Raw genomic sequence first — 26,617 nt, 5'->3', positions numbered from 1 at the left:
AAGGCTGGCTTGGTGCGACAGAGGAGGATGCTGGGACGGAAGGAGATGATCAGCTGTGGTGACCCATGAAAGGAGCAGCTGACAGAGCAAGACGACCTTTATCTCAGTGTTAAACTCCCCCAGTGTAGTGTTCACCCCAGCCTTCTCCTTCTCCTAACCAAGCGTTGTTGGTTAGTCAGTGCGAGTGAAACATCAGAGGAACAAAGCAGGGACGAGAACCTCAGTCCTGTCTGAGCATGTCATGATCCTGGGTCCTTTTGACCCAGCGTTTTGTGTTTTCTCTTCGCGATTTTGGTTCTGTTCTTCCTCTGGTTAGTGTTTACTCTGTTCTGCCCGTGTGTTCCTGTATCTAGTCCGCGTTTCTTAGTTTGTGTCCTTTCATGTGTAAGTTCCTGTTTTATTGTGAAGGTCTGTGTCTTATGTGAGTGTTTTCAGTTTGCCTCCCTAGTCTCGTCATGTTAATTACTCCCAGCTGTGTTCCCACCTGTATGTAATCCCCCTGTGTTCTCTGAGTGTATTTAAGTTGTGTCTTCTGTCATAGTAGTTGCTGGTTCGTCTGTGTTGTTTCCCCTCGGTCTCCCTGTATGTATTTCCCCGGACCTCCCTGCACCGTCATTCCTGGTTTGTGTTGTTAGTTTACCCAGTTTAGGTTTCGGTTTCATGTTCACACCCCGTTGCTGTTTGTACCCACTGCTGTAAATAAACACTCACCTGCACCAGAGCTGCCGCCTTTTGGGTCCTTACTACAAATCCACACGGCTTGCCCCGCAAACCGTGACAGAGCATGTGGACAACAGGTGAGAACTCCCTGCATCAGGGTTTCAGCCTGATTCCAGCCCACTGCCTGTCCTCCACGGGACCGTTGCGTGTTTTATTTAATTTATTTATTTTATGTTTTTATTTATAATAAAGCTCAATAATGAATTTGACTTGTTCAGACTCAGGCAGTCGCGTTAACCCTAACCTGTCAGCCAAACTGAGACATGTTTGGTAAATTTGCAAGTTCTTTTTGTTCCTAATAAAACAAGAATATGTTACATTGTTACATTGAGTCTCTTTAATTCATTCCTTTAAACAAACTAATGACTGAACGTGAATCAAAAGCACCCAAATGATCTGAAGTCCTCTGTAGGTGACAGCTCCATCTCGTCAAGTGATGACCTCACGGCGGTCTAATGTTACATGCGATGCCATGCTTCAGTGACGTTTCAGTTTCTTGTGGAAATCCATGATTTTTGGAAACAGCTGATGGTGATGAAGGCGGAGCGTCCTGTTCAGTGAAAAACACGAGGGAGACTCTGAACATTGTCTGCAGTCACTTTATTTCCTGTCCTGTCGTTTTCCAGCAGTTGATTCACAGGTTAGTTAGTTAGTTAGTTAGTTAGTTAGTTAGTTAGTTAGTTAGTTATAGTTGGTGATGTGGCTGTAGTGATGTCACAGTTCTTGTGAGCAGTGAACTCGTGCCGACACGTTCCCATCATTCTTCGTTCCTCTCTTTCTTTTCTGCCGTTTGCTCACTGATTGGCTGTTCAGACACACTGTCATTCATCTTTGTGACCGCACTAAGTTACTTTTTACCTACAGGACGATTTTTGTGATTTTTTTTTCCACAAGCAGAAAAATGTTGTGTTTGAGTTCTCCTCTTCCTCACAGCAGCAGAAGTAGTGTGTGGTGTGAAGGCAGCAGGGAAACCAGCAGCAGAGTGGAGGTGAAAGCCTTCAGGCGCTCTGACACGTTACGCAATGCCGCGCTGCTCTGACATGTTCCCGGCGGCCGAGCAAAGTACATCCTGAAGGTCGAACGGCGCTCTGGGAAACTTCAGGCGGAAATGTCACGGAACTCTGAGATACCGCTTGTTAAGGAGTTTCCATGTCGCTACACTTCATGAATTCACCGCCACACAGAAGACCTGTGAAATTATTCACTCCTCAGCTCATTGGAGGAAATGTAGTCATTAAAGAATAAATGAGTTCCATAATTATTTATTTCAAGAAGCTGAAAGCTGGAATCCTATTTCTCGTGTAGTGATAAACGATTTCCTCACGAGCCGCCGTAATGAACTTTTTCACGTTTCTGCGTCTCCAAAGGTTTGGCTCAGTGTTCTCGTCTTCAAACCTCTTTACAAACTTTCATTCACCCACCGATGGTCTCAGAGGCACAATGGCAGGTTTAGTTTGGAGAAACACGATCGTTAAAGCAAACCTGAAGGGTCGGCTTCTTCTAGAGATGAGATTTGTATTATCTAATGTGAGACAGTTCCTTTAAAAAAAGCTTCGGAGTGAGGAGAGGTGCTGTCTGTCACCAACCACACATTCAAAGATGCTCACAATGAGCATTGCACTACAACTACAGCTCAAAATTCACAGTTTTTATTCGTTCAAGGAAACAAAGATGCTCACAATGAGCATTGCACTACAACTACAGCTCAAAATTCACAGTTTTTATTCGTTCAAGGAAAAACATCAAGTTCTTTAAGAACCAGCAAAAAAGAAACATCTGATAAACTCTCAGGACAAAAAAAATGACACAGGAAAGTCTAACAACCAGAACAGACCTGAGTGACAACAAGCTGCACGGCCTGGTTCAAAAGTCCCCTCACCTCAGATCAAAAGTAGTTTTTCACCCAGAATTTTCCCCAAATTCCCCAAACCTGAAAAGTTCTTGAAAAGAGAAATTTCTGCCAGAAATACCTCGCTTTAAAAATAACTGCTGACAGAGAAATAAATAAATAGATCCTGAAGAGTGACAGAAAACCAAACCGTGGGTTCCTCACCTTCCATCACAAACACCAGCGAGCCCACGTCACCCTCTTTAATGATGCACGAGTCCTTCCCATAATCCACCGGGTACATGCAGTCCACGATCTCCTGAATCTGAGACAGCTCCAGGTTCTTCATGAAGTCATTGTCCAAGATGGCCTCCTTTATCAGCTCCTTCGATCTGAGAGGAGGAGAGAGGACAACAGGTCAGTAAGTAAGTCCTTATTCTACTTTCACGAGTATACCTTTATCCTACACGCCTCCTCATTATCAGGGGAAATGTATCTGCGCCGCTATGTTTGGAGGATAAGAGCAAACACCTGTGCGTCTCAAAGTCGGTATCACCTGCATGCACACCTCTCTGGATGGGATAGAGGTCTCAATCTTTATGTGCAAAATAAACTGCCTGTGCGCTGATGTCCTACCAAGTTTTTCTCATTTTTCATGCAGAAATACAGAGTTAGAATACAGAAGCACCACAGGGCTTAAATTAGTCTCCGAACCGCTGCGATTATCGAAGGCTTAAGTATGAATCATGCAAATATTATGGTTGAACCTCACGGTTGTTTCACTTATGACTCATCTGATGATTATTTGATTCAAAAGTTGCTTTAAAAACCAGTGGCCTTGTCACTTGGTGTTCGCTCGCTCAAACACAGTGGTGTTTCTGAGTAGCTTATCTGCTTAGCAATTTAATTAAGAACTGTTAGAAACATTCTTTTTTCATATTACAATCTTCACGTGCTTATCAGAAGCACACTTTCTGTGTACTCACTACCTAAGTTATAGCCAAAGTATTCACTCTCTGTCTCTGTACTGTTTCGCTAGCTTAGCTTAGCTCGTAGCCGACTCGTTAGCACCATGGCTACTTCACCTGTCCCTCCTGCACTTTCTTGCTCCTTGTGTCAGATGTTTAGTTACTCCTCGGCCTCCTTTAGCAGTAAAGGTACCTGTAATAAATGTAGCATATTTGCAGCTCTGGAGGCCAGGATTACTGAATTGGAGAATCTGCTTCGCACCCTTCATTCACCCGTAGCTAGCCAGGCCCCTGTAGCTGGTGCAGCCGAAGATAGCGTAGGCCCCGCTAGCTGTTCCCCGGCAGACCCCAAGCAGCTGGGGAAAGAGGGCGGCTGGGTGACGGTGAGGAGGAAGCATAGTCCTAAACAGAAGCCCCAGGTACACCACCAACCCGTTCATGTGTCTAACCGTTTTTCCCCACTCAGCGACACACCCGCCGGGGGTCAAACTCTGGTAATTGGTGATTCTGTTCTCAGACATGTGAAGCTAGAGACACCGGCAACCATAGTCAATTGTCTTCCAGGGGCCAGAGCAGGCGACATTGAAGGAAATTTAAAACTGCTGGCTAAGGTTAAATGTATGTAAATAAGGGTAAAATTCACGTCGGCAGTAATGACACCCAGTTACGCCAATCGCAGGTCACTAAAATCAATATTGAATCGGTGTGCAACTTTGCCAAAACAATGTCGGACTCTGTAGTTTTCTCTGGCCCCCTCCCCAATCAGACCAGGAGTGACATGTTTAGCCGCATGTTCTCCTTAAATTGCTGTCTGTCTGAGTGGTGTCCCAGAAACGATGTGGGCTTCATAGATAATTGGCAAACCTTCTGGAGGAAACCTGGTCTTGTTAGGAGAGACGGCATCCATCCCACTTTGGATGGAGTAGCTCTCATTTCTAGAAATATGTCAAATTTATTAAACCCCCCAAAATATGACTATCCAGAGTTGGGACCAGGAAGCAGAGTTGCAGTCTTACACGCCTCTCTGCAGCTTCTCTCCTCCTGCTACCCCCCCAAAAACCCATCTCCATAGAGACTGTGTCAGCTTCCAAACAGACAAAAAACAAACTAAAAACCAGCAACAAACAACTGAAACATAAACAATTACAAAGAAAGAACAATACAGTATCCACATCTGAACCAAAGAGTAAAACAGTGAAATGTGGATTATTAAATATTAGGTCTCTCTCCTCCAAGTCTCTGTTAGTACATGACTTAATAATTGATCAACAAATCGATTTACTCTGCCTTACAGAAACCTGGTTGCAGCAGGATGATTATGTTTAGTTTAAATGAATCAACACCCCAGTTTTCAGGCCCCTCTTCTGTGGAACCAGCTTCCAGTTTGGATTCAGGAGACAGACACTATCTCTACTTTTAAGATTAGGCTTCAAACTTTTCTTTTTGCTAAAGCATATAGTTAGGGCTGGACCAGGTGATCCTGGATCCTCACACCGAACACGATAGACATGAGCGAAAACGCCCCAGACGCCCCCAATTTGACGTGTGCACATTCGCACCTCGTCGCGTGTCCAACACAAATCAATCGCGCCTCAAAATTGCATATTTTGACATGCGTGAACCGGAAATGTGGGAGGAAGTTGTGCCTGACGGTATCTTTGCAAGATGGCAGCTGTCGAGCTAGCGTTTGAAGAGAGAGTCTCCCTTCTGTATTTACTGTGGAGAGCAGAGCAGCAGCGTTAAGGCCGTCCTCGCCGTACCTGGGTCCATCAGGTCCTGCAGACGCGCGAGCAGTTTGGTGAGTTTCACCACTTGCTCCAGGATCTGCACCTGGATGACGGCCGATTTCAGCGATACCACCGTCTTTCACTCGGCCAGTTTGAGGACCTGCTGTCCCGCGTTGGTCCCAGAATCGCCCGCCTAGACACCAACTAAAGGCGCTCAATCCCACCTGCAGAGCACCTGTCTGTCTGCCTGAGGTTAGTAAAAGTGTTTAATACGGTAGTCCTTTATTGAAACCTGTGGTAATATATGCTAAACTATCGTTTATACACTGCTAACATGGATGTGCTATGCTATCAATGAATGCCGTCAGTGTTTACTGATAGCAAACTGTGGTATGAGGACCACTGTGAGTTAACCTTTGTAGTGATACTCCTTTTTATTTAGACCTGGTTTAATTCTGGGATAGTTGAATATTTGTTATATAATCACCACAGACTGTTTTACATTATATCTAATATATATCATGTAATTATCCTTATAATTACAAAATGTTTTATGTAAGATTTATGTTTTGTAATTTAAATCTGACATCACAAAAGTATTTTGGAATTGAAATAATGTATTTGTAACTGCAGTACACATAATACTAATTCTAAACAATTTTGTCCAGGTTCCTTGTCACCGGGGACTCCTTCAGGACCATCGCATTCAGTTTTCGAGTTGGTGTGTCCATGGTGAGCCAGATCATCCCCCAGGTAGCGACGGCCATCTGGTACTGTCTAGTGGACGATTTCATGGCTGCGCCTTCAACTGCAGACTGGCGGTCCATTCCAGGAGCGCTGGAACTTCCCTCTCTGCTGTGGAGCTCTGGATGGGAAGCACGTCCAGACGAAGGTACCCCCCAACTCAGGATCCATGTTCCACAACTACAAGGGAACTTTCTCCATTGTTCTCCTTGCGGTTGTGGATGAAAGGTATCGCTTCCGCGTTATTGATGTTGGGGGATACGGGAGGACCAGCGACGGTGGTATTCTGGCCAACTCCACCTTTGGTCAGGCTCTTCGGGCTGGGACTCTCCATATGCCTCCTGACCAGCCTCTACCTGGTGGAGAACACCGTGGAGCTCAGCCCCATGTCTTTGTGGCTGATGAAGCGTTCCCGCTGTGGCGTGAGCTCATGAGGCCTTTCCCTGGACGCCTCCTCCCTTTAAAGAAGAGGATCTTTAACTATCGCCTTTCCAGGGCCCGGATGATAGTGGAGGGTGCCTTCGGTGTCCTCTCCTCACAGTGGAGGTTGTATTGGCGCTCCATGGAGCTCCGCCCTGAAATTGTGGAGAAGTGTGTGAAGGCAACTTGTGTTCTCCACAATTTTCTGCGCTGTGTGGACGAGAGAGGGGCACCTGCTATGAGGGGTGTTGCACCTGCTGTGAGGGGTGTGGCACCTGCTGTGGTGGAGCCGTTGCAAGGCCTGGGTCATGTAGCAGCAAACAACTCCTCCAGAGAGGCTGTCCTGGTGAGGGAGAAATTCATGGCCCACTTCTCGGCGGAGGGAGCTGTGTCTTGGCAACCAAAGGAGTAGCCTGTTTGAAGTCCGAGTGACTTCCCCACAACGGCTCTTTTAAGAGCCACCCACAAACCTCTAACGAGTGTTCCTGTCTTTTTAAAATTTTCTTAATAAATGGAGCTCTACTCCAAAATAAACTAACCTCTCTTTACTCTCTTAAATAACTTGTCTTCACTATGTTCCTATATACAGTGTGATGCAAAAGTTTGGGCAACCTTATTAATAGTCATTAGTTTCCTGTATGAATCGCTGTTACAGTAAAAAATGTCACTTGCATATATCATATAGGAGACACACACATTGATATATACACTAAATATTCATTTCATTTCTCTTTTTTTGTGTTGCCAATTTATGCACCTGCTTGATTTAGTTTAAACAGTTATTGCACACTTTCTGTAAATCCAGTGAACTTCATTTCACTTCTCAAGTATCACTGTGTGTGTCTCCTATATGATATATGCAAGTGACATTTTTTACTGTAACAGCAATTCATACAGGAAAATAATGACTTTTCACAAGGTTGCCCAAACTTTTGCATCCCACTGTATTAGTATATATTGTCATTAGTATAATATGAAATAAATTCTACTTGTGTCAAGTCGGGTGCCAACATTTGCTGTGTAGTAGAACAGAAACATGAGTCATTACAAATGTTTATTGGAAAAAATATATAAATTCACTAACAAAAACATTAAACATAAATATATAAAATTCAACTATTTACAGAGAGACAGGAATAAAAAGGACCCAGCTTGGAGTGGAAGAGCTTCAGGGAGAAGGAGGAGAAAAATCAGAACATTGTTTCTGCCCTGGAGAGCTGCTGCCTCATCAGAAAACTACTGATCATTAGGGTCCAATGTTTCCAAATTTAACACAGCTGTGCTGTTTCCACAAACGAATTTATACATTTGAAATTTCATGAATTCTCGTGTCTGAGGCGGCATGCTCTCCAGAGCAGGAACAAGGCTGAGGAGGAAATGCTCCGTTGGAGACGGGCGTGGCCACTTCAGGGACTCCAGGATGGCCAGCTCCACTGCCTATGGACCATCCTGGGACCCGTGCCTCGACCGCCTTTGAGCCGTCCTCCTCTGTGGGCCTGTAAAACAGCACAAAACAACACAAATTAATAAGAAGGCTGCTACTAGATTTTCATTTTCAAAATTGAAAAAAAAAACAGGATATAATCAGATTGGTTGTAGATATTTAGTAAAGGTGATTACAAGGGAATCTCACTGAGTAAAAAGCTATCAGTGCTGCTGAACATACCTGTGGGTGCAGCAGCAGGAGCTCAGGGACTGGGGAGCCAGGAGAAGCAACAGGGGATGCTCTGCTGCAGCATCAGTTGACTCTATCAAGACAATAAATGTTAACAGGTTGAAGACAATAGTCATAGAGAAAGTATATACAGTGGTCTCTCATTTATTGCAGCAACAGTAGTCGCAGTTCTCACAAGTTGATTCTCAAAGTGCAAACCTTTGTCGATTTTAAAACGTAAAAGTATTATGCCGCGCTTTTTCTCCGTCTGCGGCGCCACTTTCGTGCGCCTTTTTCCCTCGCGGTGCAGGTGTGTATTTCCGAATGAGGGTCATAGTTAAGAGTGTTTTTGTGCTGTTTTTTTGTATTGGACGTGATGGTTATCAAAACCAAACATGATAAATTTGGCAAACGCAGGAGACACGACACGGAGCAGATTTGTCAATCAGGCTGCAGAATGCAATGCTGTACTGTAATAAAAAAATCAGCGAAAAAGCGAAGCAGTGACGGATGAACAGCAGGACCACTGTGTGCTGTTTATTAATAAACAAAATATATTCCTATATGACAACACGCATAAATTAACTGCCTACATTAACTCAATGTAAACATACCTTCTGACTGACACTCCCCTGCTGCCTCTCCGGGCTGTCCCTGGTCCTCGGGGGGGAAGTTCTCCACGGTCTGCACCATATTGCTGCTTGTCTCCCGCGGGGTGAGGAAGGGGTCCAGAAACCCCATGACCGCGAAGAACTTCCATCTCTTCCCCAATCCTGCTGCAGACCCACTCCTCTTCTCCTTCTCTGTCCTCTTCTCCTTATTATATGTGTCCCTGAGGCTCTTCCACTTTCTCCTGCAGAGGTCCTCTGAATAAACGCATTATCTTGTTAGCGGAAAGGTATTTGAACATCAGTGGGAAAATAGTGGGACAGTAGGCGGGCTAGGTCCTTTTTATTCCTGTCTCGGCAGAAGTAGCAGCTAGCATCATACAGCTCTGGATGATTAGCCACGGCACTGATGAGCTTTTCCTCCATACTGAATGAAGAATGAAGGGCTTTGGCTGGATCTGCCCCTTTGACCAAGGTCAGAGCCACGTCACCAGGCTCCTGATTGGTTGTGGCGGCACGAATTGACGCTGGAGTTCAGATTTTTCCAACTCGAGTGGTAGATGCGAAACGCACGTATGCAGAAAAAAGGAAAACAAAAACTGACGCGCGTGGTTTTATTCGCGAGCCAAATCTGCTTCCGAATTTTCGCGGGACCCGCAATCGCGTGTCATCGCGCTTCTACATTGACTTTACATGTAAACCTGACGCTCTGGCCGCGTTCGGTGGAACTTACACACCGTAAGTTATGCTGCTGGGGATTCCCATGATGCACTGGGTGTTTCTTCTTCACTCACTATGTATTAACAGACCTCTCTGCATTGAATCATATCTGTTATTAATCTCTGTCTCTCTTCCACAGCATGTCTTTATCCTGTCTTCCTTCTCTCACCCCAACCAATTACAGCAGATGGCCCCGCCCCTCCCTGAGCCTGGTTCTGCTGGAGGTTTCTTCCTGTTAAAAGGGAGTTTTTCCTTCCCGCTGTCGCCAAAGTGCTGCTCATAGGGGGTCATATGATTGTTGGGTTTTTCTCTGTATGTATTATTGTAGGATCTACTGTGCAATATAAAGCACCTTGAGGCGACTTTTGTTGTGATTTGGCGCTGTATAAATAAAATTGAATTGAGCTAAAACTCTTCATATGTATTTTTCTTTTGTCTAATCATGAGTGAAAAACTCAGTCGTTAAAACAGAGTTGAACAGAAGGTCATCACAGCGGAGCAGCTGAAACCAAACAAGCCTGACATTTGTTTCCTACAATGACCTCTTTACATAAAATATCATCTGCAAAGCAGTTACTACATTAGTGAAACATCTCCTGTGGTGGTTTGAGGGCAGCGGCTGCAGAATGAGCCGATTCCCATGTTTCTCTCAGAAGCTGCGAGGAGTTGTAATGAGGATTGTACCTGCAGTGATCAGAAACACATCAAACCAGCAATTCTGCCCTCAGGTCTGCTGAGCACTGAACAAACCCCACCTGCTCTCTGTGACAGATTCAGCAGAAGACCTCTAAAGCTTATATTTGCCTTCCTTTGAAAGCTTATTTTAGTGCTCTGCTTTGATTGTGAAAGTGTCTGAAACGCCACAGATCTGTCTGAGCTGCAGCTCCTCTGCCAGTCTAATCGCAGCATACGGACGCTTACTGAAGCAGCTGATGAAAAGGTTTCACAGTCTTTGGCTTCACAAAGACTCTCGTGTTTAAAACCGAAGCCCATTCACAGCTGATGGGCTGTTTGCAAAAACCCAGACGACAAACTGCTGTTCAGCAGCCGTAACTTTAAATCAAGTGTTTAAAGCCACACGTTACTGTCTGAATAGAACAAATAACATCTGCATTAAAAAGACTGCTATGAAAAAAGCAAAGGTAGAACAAAAAGTAAAGCCAGCTTTAAAAAGTACCAATAGCATGAAAATTCAATTTTAGTAAGTAAGCAATAAAAGTTGATATTAAACTGTGAAACTGCAGCATGCATGCAAAGGAAGACAAATATTTAGCAGACATCCTGATGACAGTGATGGAAGCTCAGACTCACCAAACCATGCAGGAAATAATGAAATGAATCCTCTCCCATGACTTTGGCCCTGCTGCAAACACTGGTCTGTAAAAGCTGATTAATCATTCTGATCCTGAACATGAGCTCACAGCTTTTATTCATAATGTTTCCAACAGCAGCAGCGTCCATATGACAGACCCCAAGTACTATATGGAAAAACTGCAATTCAGTCTCAAAAGTAATTGCACAAACTAACAGCTGCTACTGTGGATCTCTGCCTTCAGAACTGAAAAGACGTCTCTTGATTGCAGACCTTCAAAGTGATACACCTGCCCCTTCCAGGTGCTCCTGACCTTTTTAGATGTTATAAAGTTTAGTTTGACTACAGCTGGTTTGACCACTCCTGAAGTTTTCTCTCTCTCCGATTGGTTTATGTTCATTTTTCATTCAAATGATGGCCTCACCTTCAGACTTCCTGTGCATGTTTCAACATCAAAAGCATGTGTGTGTGTTATCTGGCTTCATGGACAGATAGAGCTGGGTGTCATCTGCATAGCAGTGTAAATGTATGCTATGTCTTCTAATGATGCTGCCTAAGGGAAGCATGTATAATGTAAACAGAATTGGTCCTAGCACTGAACCCTGTGGAACTCCATAATTAACCTCAGTGTGTGAAGAGGACTCTCCATTTACATGCACAAACTGGAGTCTATTAGATAGATATGATACAAACCACTGCAGTGCAGTACCTGTAATACCTACAGCATGTTCTAATCGCTCTAATAGGATATTATGGTCGACAGTATCGAACGCTGCACTGAGCCATTCCTCTGCAGATGAAACAGAGATGGGTTGATCATATTCAGGAAACACTGTTAAATGTTCAGTTTCTATGCCATATGTTAAAACAAGGTCTAGAGTGTGATTAAAGTGGTGGGTGGGTTCTTTTACAGTTTGAGAGAAACCAATTGAGTCTAATAACAGATTAAATGCCATGTTGAGGCTGTCATTTTTAGCATCTACATGGATGTTAAAATCACCCACAATAATTATTTTATCTGAGCTCAGAACTAAATCAGATAGAAGTCTGAGAAATCAGACAGAAACTCTGTGTAAGGCCCAGGTGGACGATAGATGAAAACAAGTAAGACTGGTTTTGATTGCTGCCACATCCCCTCCTCAGCCTGTGCTTTTCTGGTAGTTAGAATGACTCGTTGATTCATTTAAACTAACATAATCATCCTGCTGCAACCAGGTTTCTGTAATTCAATTTTTGATCAATTATTAGTTTATGTACTAAAAAGGACTTAGAAGAGACTTTGAATGCATCTCAATACAATTCATGAAAAAAGATAAAATAACTAAAAATAATTAACAGACATATAAAAGCAGATTGCAGTGAGGAAACCATCAAAATTAAAAATAAAGCATGTACATTTTAAAGATAATTTATGAATCAGGATTTATAGATAACTGCGCACTTCCTGTTTAGTTTGCTCTGGTCCCTGTTTACCAAACAGATCCATTTTCATTAAGACAAATAAATCCCAGATTAAATGTGAATTAAGATAGTCTCTTCCAATGTAAGTGAAGCTAATTCTCAACTATCAAATCATAATTACAGGTTTTCCAAGCAGCTGGTGCCACACACGAACTCTGCTGTCAGATACGGTGTATTCGTCAGGAGAGGAGCTCCATCCTCCTTCACAGTGCCGTCACAAAGAAAACCCATGAATCAGCCCAAAGAGACAGAGGGAGGGAGAGCATATTAAAGCAAAGCCAAAGGTTTCCTTCCTGTCAAAGCTCATTTAAAGTGAAACAAACTGAAAGAGACAGACAGTGGAAAAAGATGGAAAACAGGAGAAAAACCAACACTCCCAGCTGTCAGCCGGCTCACAGCTCAGGCTCCCACAAGCTCAGAAAAAGGCTGCTGATGTGTCAACTGCTGGGAGCTGAAAACACCTGCAGCTCACTCAGACTGATGTAACAGCATCCAAACCCTCATCAGATCTGTTGGGGAAGTAATTCAGTTTAATTTGTGAAGCTCATTTATGACTAGAAAAAGTTGCATTTCTAACGAAAATGCAGTGTGAATGCCGTGTAGTGGAATCTGAAAACAGCAGAAGAAGGAGAACTATCTGCTGAAAACACTGTGTACAAGCTGAACTGTTTGCTGAATACTGCTTTATTTGAAAGACTACACTGAAGAGTGTCAAGAAAGCAGGGAGAGTGCAAGGAGGGAAGATGTGCAGCAAATGTCACATGTAGGATTTGAACCTTTGCCACCGGATCTCACGGCGCTGAAAACAGGTGAATCAGCAAAATCTGTGCTGAAAAGAGGCTGAAGTTTGTGCTGAAAACAGCTGAAGAAGCTGGAATTTGTGCTGAAAAGTAGTGAAAAACTGAAAGTTTTGCTAAAAAGAGGTGAAAAAGCTGAAATTTGTGTGGGAAAGAGTTTAAACAGTTGAAGTGTTAACTGAAGAAAATGTTGCCATAAGCAGGATTTGAACCCGCGCCTCCTGCTCTGAGAACAGCTGCTCATCTCACTGAGCTAAAACATGGCTTGGAAACTATTCTGGTGTCAAAATGTCAAAGAGGATAATGTCCAGCTGTCCGCAGTGAGAACAGTCGGCTGAATGAATGTTAAAGAGAGCAGCATTTTAATTCACAGTGCTTAATTCAAGGCAATGATTTACTGGATGTTAGAGGGTTTGGAGGAAGGTTTAACGTGGCACAAGCTGAGGATGATGATAACTTAAAAAGCAGAACTGTTTCAGAAGAGTCTTCAGTAGCTTCACTTCCTCTTACTTTATGCTCTGAACTCAAATTGTGGCATCCCACAGGGCTCCGTGTGAGGACCTCTGACTTTGTTTGTCTCACAGTTGCTGGTTTGTGCATGAATTAAAGGTAAATGTCATTTTCTATGCAGATGATTGATGCTAAACCCTGCTCACTGCTTCTATGTGACTCTAATGGACCAACATTTCCAATATGAACTAGAGATGGCACGATACCACTTTTTTATGTCCGATACCGATACCGATATCATAAATTTGGATATCTGCCGATACCGATATGAATCCGATATGGTGTTTTTTAATCAACAAAACTGTTTTTTAAAATATCTTGCTGCATTTTGTATAAGTTCATACTCAAGTTTAAAACAACAACTACACTAAAGCTATTCTGTTATACCTGTATGCAAAAAAAATGTTTCAGAGTTCAGCAATACTGATCAATCTAATAAACTTAAACCTACACCATCCTCCCTATTCTGGTATTTTAAAGAGTAGCATAAATATTAAGCAACCTAACTAATAGGGTTCCAACTCCCAGCAACAACAAAAATAAATAAATAAAAAATAGGGAACCACCCCTCACGCTCCACCTCATGATGCTTAATCGACGTAATCAACCTTAATTTGATGCAGTGTGAAAAAAAATGCACAGAAATCAATTATTTTTCAAGAAATATTAAATAGATTCAACATCTTTCTTCAACAAAATTGCAGACTGCACAGATGGTACCTTCTCAAAGGAAAAAGTACTATAGCTTACTAGGGTATATATATTAGACTTAATAGTCACTATATACAGTAATTGACTTCTATTCATTTTACATCAAATTAAAACTTTGGGTGTCAGATAATTATTTATTAAAAGCTCGACATTTTAAATGAGAATAAGAAAGAAAAGTATGTCTTTGTGCCCCCTTTTCCCTGTTAATGCCCTATCGGCCCCCCTGGCTAAACTTTGCTAGATCCGCCCCTGCACAGTTACCAGCGTCAGCTACGTAGAAAAAGATCCTCGAGTAGAAAGTAATATTAAATACATTCTAACAACAGCTGATCAAGCTTAAACGTGCTGCTGTTGTTCAGCCGCTGGTTTCCTCTTTCTGGTGCAAAGTGGGCCAAAAACAAACAAGAGAGACGATCAGCTGATCATTAAGCAGTTTCATGATTGAAGTAGCAGCAAGAAGAGGCAGTCGCTTGTTAAGCTTAACGCAGGAATGCTTTACATTCAGAGATGGACTTACACACTTGCTTTACTTCTCTCGGGGATAACTTTGTCGGAGATGAAATGCCGGGTTGCTAGCGAAGCTCCACATGCTATCCAGACCACCGACAGGTCCTGCATGCCACAGCCGCTCTATCACGTGATGCATACTGCTCCGACGTGCTAACGTTCTGAGGTGAGTTACGGCGTGTTGCAAGTTTTGTGAGGTGCTCTCGTGATATTTAATGGATCGGATTACATTTTTTATTTTTCTCCGATATCCGATCCAGTAATTTAGGTCAGTATCGGACCGATACCGATACGTAATATCGGATCGGTCCATCTCTAATATGAACTTCATGTTTCATTCAGTCAGACCTCAAACCAGTGACTGAGACCAGGGAGAACTTCACTGAGCTCAGATCAGACTTTTCCTCGTAGAGCTGCACCCTGCTCAACATCAGAGAGAACACAGGCTGAAGGAGCTTGGCATCACTTTCAGCCATGGAAGATATGCCCCTCTTTTATGAGCAAACCGTTTCGCTTGTATGGATGAAAACACACATTTTATAGATGATACATGCATCAGAGAAATGACTGAAAATCAAATAAAGAAAGTCAAACCAAAATCAGGTTTCTCAGAACTGAAGCGGTCATAAAATCTAGTGGATCTTTGAGGAACTGCAGGTGTAAAATCTACAATTTCACCTCAGCTGTTTGAGATTAATGCGGCAGCTCGGTCAAAATCAAATTCAGTGCAGGCAGCCAACATTTCCGAGACTGTAAAACATTCATGTATGCAAGATAACTGTATTACAGAGGAAAAAATACACCTGAAGGTCTACTTAACGTTAGACTGACAGTTTTATTTTGTCCAGGCAGTCAAACGAGCACAGAGAGGATCCATTAGCTGGGTTTTATTTTGGTGAATCTGCAAAGGAAGAAATATGAGTGGCCAGCTGCTGCATGCAAATTGGACTCAGGAGGAAAGCAATGAAAGAGCGCTGTGAGTGGATGGAGGGGGTGATGAAGCAGACATTATTACTGCGTGAGTCGGAGTGAGGAGGAAAATAAAAGGAAAAGCAGAACAAGTGACGAGATAGGAACCAAACTACTGTTTACATAAAAGAATTAAAGAACAAAAATTAATCAGCAGGATGTGAGGAAATGTATTTCAAAGAAAAAAAAGAAAAACTTAATTGAACACAGACAATAAACACAGAGCCGAGCAAACGAAAGAGGTGCCAGAGGGGGCGAAAGCATCACAGGAAGAGTCGGGAGGAAACACGGAGACTTTCATATCCTGATGGAGATCCGTCTGAGGAAAGGGAAGCCTGACGCTCCACGCGACACCCACTGATGCAGCACGGAGATACCAGGCTACAGCCGGTGCATGACTGCAGGCCTCAGCATCCCCGAGGAAAGAAAAACTCGTCTGTAACTGTGGAAACAACAGGGCTGAAGCATCTTCAAGGCAACTAAAACCAAAAAAAGTTTAATTTGGAGCGAAAAATCAGAGAGGCTGAGACGGTCTGAGCGTGTGCAGAGAAGGGAGAGTGGATGATGAAGATGGAGCTGCAGACAGCAGGAGAGGAGGAAGACCTCAGAGGAGGTTCGTGGATGTGAGAGGAGGACAAGGAGAACATGCAGAGGGCTAGGAGGATGTTGGGATAGGAATAGCTGCAGCAGATGATCAGCTCTGCAGATCCCTAAAGGGGGTGACTGGAAAAAGAAGAAGAAGAAGAAGAAGAAGAAGAATAGAAAGGGCAGAATAAAGAAGTTTTATCAGAAAACATACCAAACACAAAGAGCGAGCGAGGGTGAGTAAAGCCCGAGGACACACGCAGACTCAAACACACCAGCTAACAAAGCTGGTTTTCTTTGTGTTAGCTGGCTAGCACAGGCTTCCTGCTGCAGGCTCTGAGCATGCTCACATAAAAGGATGCGTCATGTGACCCTACACACAACATCAAATGAGCATGTGACAGTGAAATGCAGCACTGCGCTGCATGCAAGTCCTGCACAAGGAGATCATCTGGAAACACAGACAGCAGCATTACTGAGTGCAAATCTGCACATTATGACGTGAGAGCACCGATTGGCTGACTGGGAACAGGTAACACACAGGTGACTCTAAAGAGGCGATCACTACGACGATTACGTGAGGAGGAAGCGAAACTGAGAGTGAGGAAATGACCTGAAATACAAGCCCAGAGAAGGATCAGGGCGCTGAGGAGCGCAGGAAGTACAAAGAAAGAACACCACAAAGGACCCTTCTTTCAAAATAAAACTGAAGTAAACTGAAAGAAGGACCAAACTCAGAGAGTGCTCACAGAGCCTGAGATGAGATGCAGAGAGGAAAGAAAACGGAGAAGACCTGAGGACTGCAGCAATAATCTTATAATCATTATTCACAAACACAAAAGACGAGAAAACGAAACATCACATCAGGAAACGCAGGTGACACAAAAACATCCAACTGTCAGCAGAAACGTGTGGAGCAGGAGGAAAAGAGCCGCCAATGAAAACGACCTCATCAAACACAGCAACGAGGAACAAACAGGACGAGCCTGCCTGACACACAACTTTCAAAATAAAAGTCCAGTGTCAGCAGCAGATCTGTGACAGGCGAGTCTCAGCTCATCATTAACTCGTCTGCCTCTGGAGCCTCGCTGCAGACAGCAGGAGAGCTGGTGGGCGCTCGCAGCCCACACACTCTCCACCGTGACACTGTTCTACAACAACACACAGAGACAAACACTCAGGCAGGCGCTGACAGCGAGAGGTGGTGGGATGTAAATGAAACCCTGTCAGGTGTGTGTGTGTGTGTGTGTGTGTGTGTGTGTGTGTGTGTGTGTGTGTGTGTGTGTGTGTGTGTGTGTGTGTGTGTGTGTGCTGCAAACACCAACTTTAGTGGGAACCACCCACAACCTGTAAATAAAGACGGCAGCAGCTTCCAGGTCTGAAAAGTGGAACTGATGCCAAAGTGCAGCTTTTCTCAAACAGCCAGCAGGGGGCGACACCATCTGGTCCATATATATGTATACGTACACAAAAGTAAGCCACATCTCGCGCAAGCAGTGTGAGAGCGAAGTGCTCTAATAGGGTGATATGGTACTACAAGGTCATTAAGATAAGATGGGGCCTGATTATTTAAGACCTTGTATGTGAGGAGCAGGATTTTGAATTCTGGATTTAACAGGAAGCCAAAACAGGAGAAATATGCTCTCTCTTTCTAGTCCCTGTCAGGACTCTTGCTGCAGCATTTTGGATCAGCTGAAGGCTTTCAGGGAGTTTTTAGGACTTCCTGAAAAGATAATGTGATGTTTCCATTTGTAGAGATGTTGCACAAAGGGAAGAAAGCAGTCCTGCATATTTGTTTATGACCTTTGTAACCAATCATAAAGGTCCAAAAGTAAAACTGGGCAGCAGCTCTGAGTAAAACCTTGTTTCCAGAAAAAGCTTCACTCAGAGTTAAAAGTAGAACAAACGTGACTCCAGCACAAACTGAGTGAGTGCAGGAAACTGTCAGGAGCAAACACTGAGTCATTACAGGTACAAATGTCTACACTCGCACAGGAAGTGCAGCATCAGGTGGTTCTCTGGCGGAAAGCTGAGCCGACACACAGACGTGTGAGCGGCAGAGGCGCATCAGGGAGCCGAAGGTTACTGCAGTGTGACGTGTCCTGGAAACTGAAGAACTGAGGCTGAGCATCTGATTACTCACAGCGCCTTCAAACGCTGCTGCTGGTCGGACCATCTTTGATTCAGAAAATCCATCTGCTTCCACTTCCTGCACACCAGAACCCGGCAGACTTTACAGCCAACCATTCAACTCAGTTATGTTTCCAATAAGATTTTGAGCTTATGAATATAATAGTTCTGTGTATGTTACTTAAACACAGCATTTAAATCTATTTAGCTGAACCATGAGTGGCTGCAGTCAGAGACATCCTGATCACACATGAGCAGATAAACTAAACTAGCAGGTTGGATTCCCGAACCGCGTCGAGTGTTTGGTGTTGGAGGCCTCTGAGGTGGAGTGGCCAGCCTGCGCGAGGCTGACGAGGCCCTGCAGTGCTGCAGGCACCAAAAAAACTGGTCGTCTACGCGCTGCCCACCGTTAACAGGAGAAAACAGCCAATCGTCACTCATCATACATGTGTCCACGACAACATGAAGACTAACACGTGCAAACGAATCATGTGATGTGAAAGCCGTCGACGTGTTTCGTGGCGACTTCATCCGTGGAAGGAAAAGCTGGTGAACACACTGCATCACTTATGAATGCTTCATGCTTCCTCACTGCTGAAGAGGCAAATGTGGAAAATGACAAACTACGCTGTGTCACTGCATCATTTCATGTCTGGCACTGATCACCACCTGCACTCATGTATATATCTTTCTACGTAGCATTCATAATTCTCATTCTCATGTATATATCACATGTATATCTCATGCACATATCTTTCTTTCTACATAGCACTTTAATTCTTATTGTTTGCACTGAAGCACCGCAGCAAATTCCTAATGTTGTAAACCTCAACATCTGGCAATAAACCCATTCTGATTCTGATTCTGATTCTGAAAGATCAGGGAGGAGAATGAATCTGCACGCCGTCCTCTGCTTCCACCTGTGCAGGTGAAGCGACCCGTGCTGCCGGCTCCACACGTCTACTCGTTTGTAATCAGACCTTCACTGAAGCAGCAGAGATGCTGTGCATCCTGGTCCCAGACAACAATGACAACATGAGCTAACGTGTGGCGGCTTCATGCAGGAAGCATCATTCAAAATAACAACATGCACCTAGCTCATGTCAGACCGCAAAATTAAAAGTCCACAGAAGTATGGCCCAAAACAGCCGCCCACACTTCGTGCATGACCTGGTCCCGTTTGGAATCTCCCTTCACACTGACCTGCTCACATCTTTGTGTTTTTACTGATTCTTATTAAATTCTGCTTTTTAAAAAAAGCTACAGCGACGATTCGCTCTGTGCCAGTCTGTGACAGCTGCAGGAGTTTCCCAGATTAGTCCCAACTTATTTCCAAAATACAGAGTGATGAAAATACAGAATGATGCCTGACTTCATAAAAAATTGTTTTATTTAAACACCTAAGTTGTAATCTAGCAGTAAAATCTGTCTGTGGTAGAGCAGGTCATGTGTTAATCGGAGGGTTGGTGGTGCTGTGAAGCACCAGCAGCGCCATATTAAAAAGCCTCATGAACGCACGCAGAGACTTTGTACCTGGATTTATTTCTAAATATGAAACCCATGCAGAGCAGTGAAGTCCAGGTCTTCCTAAAGCTGTGAGCCTAACACCAGGACACGCAGCAGGAGGACAGAGCCTGAAGGGTCTGGTATCCTGGATCAGCCCCTGTACAGGCTTCAGGAGGCAGGAGCTCCTCTCACCTTTCTCCTCAAAGAAACCATGACACGGCGCTCTGACCGCGCAGCGTCACAGCTGCTGTGTGGCTGATACGTCACCTTAGACATGACGGACCTGAAGCTGTGGTGTTACCCACAAACTGTCTAAGCTTCCAGCTTTAATCACACCCAACGAAGCTGCAGCCTTCAGTCCGTAAAACAACTCACTGTTGTTGCACCTTCAGCCCATCAGTCACGAGAACAGAGTTAAATCTGATTGGTTCTCAGGACGTCTGCGTGGCTGATGAACAGCTGCTCATAATTCAGATGTGAGCCAGGTGTTTGCAGCTGGAGCGTTTAGCAAAAACTCAATCTATTATGGATGTTTGCGTTCCTCGCTCAAGAATCGCAGCAGACATGAACCTCAGCTCCAAACAGCATAATCACATCAAACGACTGGAAATGACCCTTTATGTGTCTGAGGGTAAAGGTGCAGCGGTCTGTCTCATCACATCAGCTCTACTCATGTCATTGACTACAATAAAGAAACCTCTAACAGTCCTGCAGCGCTGCCCTCATTCAGAGCCGCAGATCTGCAGGAGGACGAGCTAACCCTTTAAGGTGCAGGTAGCTTACGTACTCTGGGCTCTTGGGGTAGAAGGGCAGGGTCACATGGCACAGGTCGCTGATGTCACAGGCGGTGGGTTCAGCGGAGATGGCCTGCCGCTTGCTGCGGTGCTGGTCCGGCTGCAGGACGAGGTTCTGCTGCTGCGCCTGGACCTGCTGGGCGGTGGCGGGCCGGATCACCGAGCGGTACTTGTCCAGCTCATTCTGCAGCCTCTGGATCAGCTCGTCCTTCTGGTCCAGCTCCAGCTCCAGCTCGTCTATCAGGGCGTCGCGTTGCCGAAGTTCCTCGATCTTCTCCTGCAGGGCATACTGGAGGTCCCGCAAGGTCCCCATCTGTCCTTCAGGGGATCCACAAGGAGTTCTTTTGAACTATCTGGGGTACGCCCCCAGGTTCCACTGGAATACCTTCTTCTCCTAAAGAACTCGACTCTTCGAATCCTCTGGGGTGTTTGAGGATTTTGAGCACCTAAAAGTTTTGACTTCCAAAAGTCATGTTCCTGCACAGCACCTCCTCCTCAGAGTTTCCTGTTTTTATGGATGTTCAGGATCCTTGAAGTGCTCATCCTGATTGGTCAAAGTGTTAGTCTATGACCAGTTACAGCAACTCTTAAATATTCTTACACCCAGGATCTTTGGTACACCCGCACTTACTTTGTTTCTTCTGCCACATTCAGCATTTCTCGGGGGTCACGTAAAAAATTAGAAAGACTTTCAGGAAGCTTCAGATTCAGACTTTCAGCGTCTTCAGAAGCCTCCTGGGATGTCATGTAGTTCCTGTGGTTTCAGCTCAGTGTCTGAGAAGCTCTCTTCACATCCCTCCCTCAAAACCGTTGAGTCTGGCAACTCACTGAGGTTTGTCTGAGGTAATGCTGCAGGTTCTTCCAGGAGGATAATTCAGGTGTGTCGTTAGTTTCACTCACTTTCTTCTCAGTATGTACTGAAGAACATCCAGGGTCTCCCTGAATTCCTCAGATGGGGTTCACCAGAGAGCAAACACCTAGTTCTGGTTTTAGGATAGTTTCCTTCTTTGTGGCAGTTTCGGGTTTTTCCCATTGAAGTCTTTAAAGTTCTCTGAGTTCCTCGGTCCACCAAGGAAAACAAAATTCCTGATGATGCAACTGGAGAAACGTTTGGTCCTCAGGTGTGACCTCACATCCTCCCTGTTTCATCTGAGCAGATGTGGAGATGAGTGAGAGGAAACCTGAGCAGACACTCACCAGCTCTCAGCGTCCTGCCTGCAGAAGCAGCTGTACCTCCAGGAAACATCTGATCAATGAGAGACGACCAGAGAGACGACAGCGTGGAACAAAGTTTAAGTGAAGAATCCACAGGTCCTCGCGTGAAGTCCGGAGGAAGGCTGGGTCAGCACAGCGGCGTCCGCAGAAGCGAATCCACGCAAACACACGGCGTGAAACATCAGCCTTGCTCTCCCCCCGCTCCTCCTGCTGCAGGCTGAGCGTCACTCAGGTGCACACGAGCTGTTTTCAAACCGATAAGCGAAAAAAACGCAAAGAGAAACGTGCGGGAGGAAGGAGACGCTCTCACTCCGCTCTCCTCTCTCTGCCGCGCACCGGAGGACGGAAACGTTGCCGCTTCATCCCGGCGGCACTTCAGCGAGTTACCGGAGCTGAGGCTGAACGACACGAGCCACGAAAAGTTGGTCTGCCTCAGCTCCTCCTCCTCCTCCTCCTCTTCCTCACTCACTCAGAAACACTTGAAGCTTCAGGGTTTAAAACCTGAACATTTACGGCTGGTGTCAGAGCCGGAGTTATGTTTAAGAAGCCCAGGGGCAACCTCCAACCCCCCAACGCTCACACACACACCTTTATTTCCCATCAGGGAGACGCACACTGAGACCAGCTTCATCAGCAGGAAATTGGGGTGGATAACATCTTTAATTCAGTCTCTGTGACCTCTGAGGCAAAGAGGGCGGAGCCTAAACAACATCCAGGATCTCCTCGAACACGCATCATAAAGGAACCTCCACCTTCACCTGTAAATGTCATGTTTGAACTTCGCCTTCACACTGCTCCGCTCTCTTTATATTTCTCTCACTTTTCACCCTCGCGCTCATTTCCTCAGACCACAGACTCCAGCGGACGCTGAGACCTCTCAGGGTGGAGTTCAGGTGGGAACACGAGTCCAGTCCTGGACCCGGGCTGAGTCGGAATCAGAAGCTGGTGGAGGCGACAGGTGTGGTTCTGATGGATGTTGCTGGAGCACTGTGTGCAGGCCTGCAGCTTCCTGAGTGAATGTGGTGATGTGTCCTGTGCACACGGCGTGCTGCAGGTCCACGGTTCGATTCCCCCTGTGGCACCTTTGCTGCCGCGCTGTGGTCTCTCTGCACGCTGCAGGGGTCGCTTCATGTCAGTCGGTCTGTTTTGTTGTTTGTGGAAATAAAGTTCTAGTAATTGGAGCAGAGCGGGCTCATAAAATCAGCCACTTCCTTCAAAACCACATTTTTATGGACGTGCTTTTATGTGATGTTGTCTTCTATAGTCTTCCTTTATGATCCTTTATCAGCTCATCATCTTTAATGGGCTTTGTAAAGTTATTCGTTTTTTTATTTTTAAGTATTTCTCTGCAATAATTGTCTCGTAGCTGAATTTTTTATTACCTTTTAGCAGTGAAGAAAAAACATTTCATAGAAAAACAAAGAGCGTTCGTGTCTTTTATAAATAAAGTTACTAAAGAGCAGGTAGAGCGGCTGAAGGCCAGCTCAGGACTCCTGCTGTCACGTGGTGCCCTCTGCTGGACGATCACTGTCATTACAACAAGCTGCTGACAAACTGTGGAACCAGCTTCCAGTTTGGATTCAGGAGACAGACACTATCTCTACTTTAAGATTAGGCTTCAAACTTTCCTTTTTGCTAAAGCATATAGTTAGGGCTGGACCAGGTGACCCTGAATCCTCCCTTAGTTATGCTGCAATAGACGTAGGCTGCCGGGGGATTCCCATGATGCATTGAGTTTTTCCCTTTCCAGTCACCTTTCTCACTCACTATTTATTAACAGACCTCTCTGCATTGAATCATATCTGTTATTAACCTCTGTCTCTCTTCCACAGCATGTCTTTATCCTGTCTTCCTTCTCTCACCCCAACCAATCACAGCAGATGGCCCCGCCCCTCCCTGAGCCTGGTTCTGCCGGAGGTTTCTTCCTGTTAAAAGGGAGTTTTTCCTTCCCACTGTCGCCAAAGTGTTTGCTCATACGGGGTCATATGATTGTCAGTTTGGAGTTTTCGCTGTATTAATGTGGGGTCTTTATCTTACTATAAAAAGCACCTTGATGTTGTGAATCAGAATATTTTATTAATCCCAGAAGAATCGATGTGAGTCAGAGTCGCTCCAACACAATAACAGTAACAGCGATGGTTAAACGTGAGCACTGAGAAATAAAAACATCTAAATATGGATCTGTGACGCGTCAGTATCCAGATTACTCTTCACCTCATTGACCTCATTAACTGTGGAGCTCTCATTCACACACACCAATCAATAAATTATAAACACAGTGATAATTTAACGAAGCACAAAAAATTTAAATATATGGCTGGTTTTCAGAATAAAAGCGCAGGTGTTGATGTGAATCAGCTGTTCTTCAAACTTCTCTGACAGGTTTGTTGTTGTGTATCAGTGACATCACTCTCAGGTGTGTGAGCTCACCTCTGGGTTTTGTTGAATCTCTGTAGCTCTGCCTCCTACTCACACTTGTGCACCTTCCTCCTCAGGAAGCTCCTCCTCCTGCAGCCTGCGCTTCACCTCCCCGACCTGCTCAGCGTTCAGCTGCCACCCCACATCCACCTCCAGCCCACTCATCTCACCGGAGATGCAGCTGGGTCAGAGAAGTCCCCCCCCCCACCGCAAATTGCTCAAACTACAGGTGAAGCAGAGTGGAGGTCCCAGTAGAGCTGGGACTGTGCCCTTCAAAGTAAAATTTTTGACTGTTTAGACTGCAGATCCAGACAGGAAGCAGAAAATGAATAGATGACAACTTATAATAAAGATCAAACATACATTAAAGATTTCACCTCTAAATAAAACTTTAAAAACTCGACATTTTGTTTTTTTAGATTTGGGAACCACGGGGAACATCTGGCCACACATGTTGAAGAACAGAAGTTAATTTAAACCTTTAAAAGCACCTAAAGATCAGAACCACAGCTATGTGGACCCCACAGTTCATCTGAACTCAAAGGTCAGGTCGGATGGTTTTATCTCTTTACCAAACCTAACGCCGACTGCTGGGAGCGTCGATCAGCTGAATCCTCAGACACGTTTGTTTTCAGTCAGAAGGTTTCCTCATGGACTCAACTTTTTCAGACTGAAAGGTTACAGAGACATTTCTGACGTTTCACCTTTGAAAAACAAATTAGCTCAGTCGTACAGCGGTCTTTCTTCAAACTGAGCCTTTTATCTAAGGTGATCATTTTTATCTTTTAAAAACTTTGAACGAGCGATTCATGCTTTCATTATATCCCAGCTGGACTATTGTAACTCCTTATATGCTGGAGTCAGCCAGACCTGCCTGGCAAGGCTGCAGTTGGTCCAGAATGCTGCAGCTCGTCTTCTGACACGTACTAAAGGATGTGAACACATTTCCCCGGTGCTCGCCTCTCTCCATTGGCTCCCTGTCCACTTCGGAATTAACTTTAACATTTTTGTTGACCTACAAAGCCCTGAATGGACAGGCTCCCGGGTATTTGTCTGAGCTCTTGCAGACTTATACCCCCCTTAGATCTCTTAGATCAAGTGATCTTTTGCTTTTAGCTGTACCAAGGTCGAGGCTGGTTCATAGTGATCGAGCATTTGCAGTCGCAGCACCTAAGCTGTGGAGTAATTTACCCCTACACATCAGACAGGCTCCTACTGTCAATCTTTTTAAATCTTATCTTAAAACACATTTTTATTTACTGGCTTTTAATACAGCATGAGAGTTATTTGTTAATTCATATTTGGTGTTTGCTTTTAATACTCTAAGTTGTTTTATTATGTATGTTGTATTCTTGTACAGCACTTTGGTCAACGCTCCTGTTGTAATTAAATGTGCTATATAAATAATTAAACTTTAACTTTTAACTTTAACTTTGGGACTCCAGTAAACCTCAGTGAGAACCGTTATCCACACATGGAGAAAACCTGGAACGGTGCCGAACCTTCCCAGGAGCGACCGGCTGGCCAAAATTATCCAGGAGGTCACAGAAGACCCTAAAACAACATCCAAAGACCTGCAGGCCTCATGCAGCTCAGTTAAAGTCAGAGGTCACGATGAACAATAAAAAAGAGGCTGGGCAAAAATGGCCTCCATGGGAGACTCCACGGAGAAAACCAACGCTGACCAACAAGATCACAAAACAAGTTAGAATGCTTTCCTTTATTGTGGCGGGCAATCGGCGTAAGATCTCACAGGAATCCTTCGTTATTCTGAGGATTACGTTTCCACTTGCAGTGTGCCCATATAGTGGTAAAATTATACAAACAAAATAGAAGAACCTCAACACAATTAATCTCCATCTTAAATTTCCCAAATGAAAGGAATACAGAAATATATTTCAGAACTGTGCATAAAACAATGTGTACTCTAAACAGTGTGGCACAGTCACATACCTGCATTCACAACAAAAAGGCAACAAGTTAGAATGCTTTCTTTTATTGTCGTGGACAATCAGCGTAAGATCTAAATGGAAAGGCAACAACAGAGTTAGCTAACTGTGCTCCCATTTTTTTCATCTCTTCCCAAAAAAGAAATCTCACATAAACGTGCATTCAATTCAACATAAGCACATGAGAAATGACCCGCAACAAATGATGTTTAAACAACAAAAATAATCGGGTCAGCTTGTATTACCGTTACAACCAGCGATATGATTTTTCTTCCCCACGACATTTGCGCATTCCTTACCTCGCAGGAATCCTCCATTATTCTCAGGATTACCCAGAATCCCTTGCCCTTTGTGAATGTTGCAG

At 44.5% G+C, this 26,617-nt stretch overlaps 2 protein-coding genes and 1 long non-coding RNA gene across 3 annotated transcripts in view; 1 reads left to right on the top strand and 2 right to left on the bottom strand.

Moving 5' to 3' along the window:
• LOC113027924 (cGMP-dependent protein kinase 1-like) overlaps positions 1–21,588 on the bottom strand; it is a 74,225-nt gene extending 52,637 nt beyond the window's left edge. The window contains exons 1-2 of the mRNA XM_080305796.1: positions 20,665–21,588; positions 2,774–2,940 (exon numbers count right to left, since the gene is read on the bottom strand). Of these exons, the coding sequence (XP_080161922.1) occupies positions 2,774–2,940; positions 20,665–20,984 (487 nt within the window). The 5' untranslated portion in view covers positions 20,985–21,588. The remainder of the gene's footprint in view (positions 1–2,773; positions 2,941–20,664) is intronic.
• LOC145430549 (uncharacterized) lies at positions 7,449–11,944 on the bottom strand. The gene is made up of 3 exons (XM_080305797.1): positions 8,676–11,944; positions 8,074–8,155; positions 7,449–7,903 (listed from the first exon to the last, which is right to left on the bottom strand). The coding sequence occupies exons 1-3, from the start codon at positions 8,800–8,802 to the stop codon at positions 7,708–7,710; spliced, it is 405 nt and encodes a 134-aa protein (XP_080161923.1). The 5' UTR covers positions 8,803–11,944; the 3' UTR covers positions 7,449–7,707.
• A 727-nt stretch (positions 21,589–22,315) lies between the features above and the next one.
• LOC145430550 (uncharacterized) lies at positions 22,316–25,735 on the top strand. The gene is made up of 3 exons (XR_013911131.1): positions 22,316–22,646; positions 22,734–24,533; positions 24,724–25,735. It is a non-coding gene; the product is annotated as an uncharacterized LOC145430550 (long non-coding RNA).
• The last annotated feature ends 882 nt before the right edge of the window (positions 25,736–26,617 follow it).

Source organism: Astatotilapia calliptera, chromosome 8, assembly GCF_964374335.1.
Source record: "Astatotilapia calliptera chromosome 8, fAstCal68.1, whole genome shotgun sequence".
NCBI lineage: Eukaryota > Metazoa > Chordata > Actinopteri > Cichliformes > Cichlidae > Astatotilapia > Astatotilapia calliptera.
Note: the sequence above shows the minus strand (reverse complement) of the source record. Positions and strands in the feature narration are given on the sequence as shown.

Bases quoted from the DNA above. Each gene is read 5' to 3' on its own strand.
- LOC145430549 (XM_080305797.1), bottom strand. From the start codon at position 8,802: ATGGGGTTTCTGGACCCCTTCCTCACCCCGCGGGAGACAAGCAGCAAT. The intron at 8,156-8,675 runs GTATGTTTACAT...TTGTCTTGATAG, and splicing joins AGGGGAGTGTCAGTCAGAAG to AGTCAACTGATGCTGCAGCA. The intron at 7,904-8,073 runs GTATGTTCAGCA...GCTGTTTTACAG, and splicing joins TCCTGCTGCTGCACCCACAG to GCCCACAGAGGAGGACGGCT.